This window comes from Phaethon lepturus, unplaced genomic scaffold, assembly GCF_000687285.1.
Source record: "Phaethon lepturus isolate BGI_N335 unplaced genomic scaffold, ASM68728v1 scaffold44282, whole genome shotgun sequence".
In the NCBI taxonomy this organism is placed as follows: domain Eukaryota; kingdom Metazoa; phylum Chordata; class Aves; order Phaethontiformes; family Phaethontidae; genus Phaethon; species Phaethon lepturus.
In genome coordinates, this window is record NW_010526332.1 from 1,559 (window position 1) to 2,333 (window position 775).

General features: G+C 55.7%; 1 protein-coding gene across 1 annotated transcript in view; it reads right to left on the reverse strand.

Annotated features, from left to right (window-relative positions):
- LOC104617663 (zinc finger protein ZIC 3-like) overlaps nucleotides 1-283 on the reverse strand; it is a gene marked incomplete at both ends in the record, with an annotated part of 882 nt that extends 599 nt beyond the window's left edge. Inside the window, one exon of the mRNA XM_010283037.1 lies at nucleotides 120-283. Coding sequence (XP_010281339.1) covers nucleotides 120-283 — 164 coding nt within the window. The remainder of the gene's footprint in view (nucleotides 1-119) is intronic.
- Between the last annotated feature and the right edge of the window lie 492 nt (nucleotides 284-775).

Sequence of the window (775 nt, forward strand, 5' to 3'; positions counted from 1 at the left end):
GGAGCCCAGCGGCAGGCACCGCTCAGCTCAGCCCTGCCCCGGGGAATGGAGCCCTGAGCCTGCCAGCAACTGAGCACCCCCGCTCAGGGAGGAAAGGGCTGGAGCGCAGGGGTCATTACCTTCATGTGTTTCCTAAGTGAGCTGGGGTGGGTGTAGGATTTGTCGCACACCTTGCAGATGTAGGGCTTGTCCGAGGTGTGGACGTGCATGTGTTTCTTCCTGTCGCTGCTGTTGGCGAAGCGCCTGTCGCAGCCCTCAAACTCGCACTTGAAGGGCTTCTCACCTGTGAAATTCAGAGAGGTGAAGGTGGGCCGTTCCCCTCTCCATCCCCGCCTGCCTCCTCCCAGGACAGCCTCTGCCCCACTCGCCCCACCTTGGGGATGCACAAGCACCCCAAAAAATGAAGAAGGGGAAGATGGGCAGCAGGGTTTCTTACATGTTGGATAAATTCAGGTCAGCCTTTGTTATTTCTAATTCAGCTCCCGCCAGGCCCGCGCTGGGCTCTGGCGGGGACAGTGGCTGGGCGAGTGTGGGGAGGAAGAAGACTCGAGATAAATTCAGCGGCTCGGACAGTTTTACAAGACGTACTCAAGGATACAAGCCAAAATACATTTGCTTCCTGCCTTCCACCGCCTACCCTCTACTCGGGCAGGGGGCTGAAGGGGCTGCAAATAAAAATACTTTGACAAAAGTGGCGCTGATTTAATTAGGAGAGACGCCAATCGGGCCTAAAAATAAAATAAAAAGGAGCGGAAGTCACCGAAAATGAGATTCC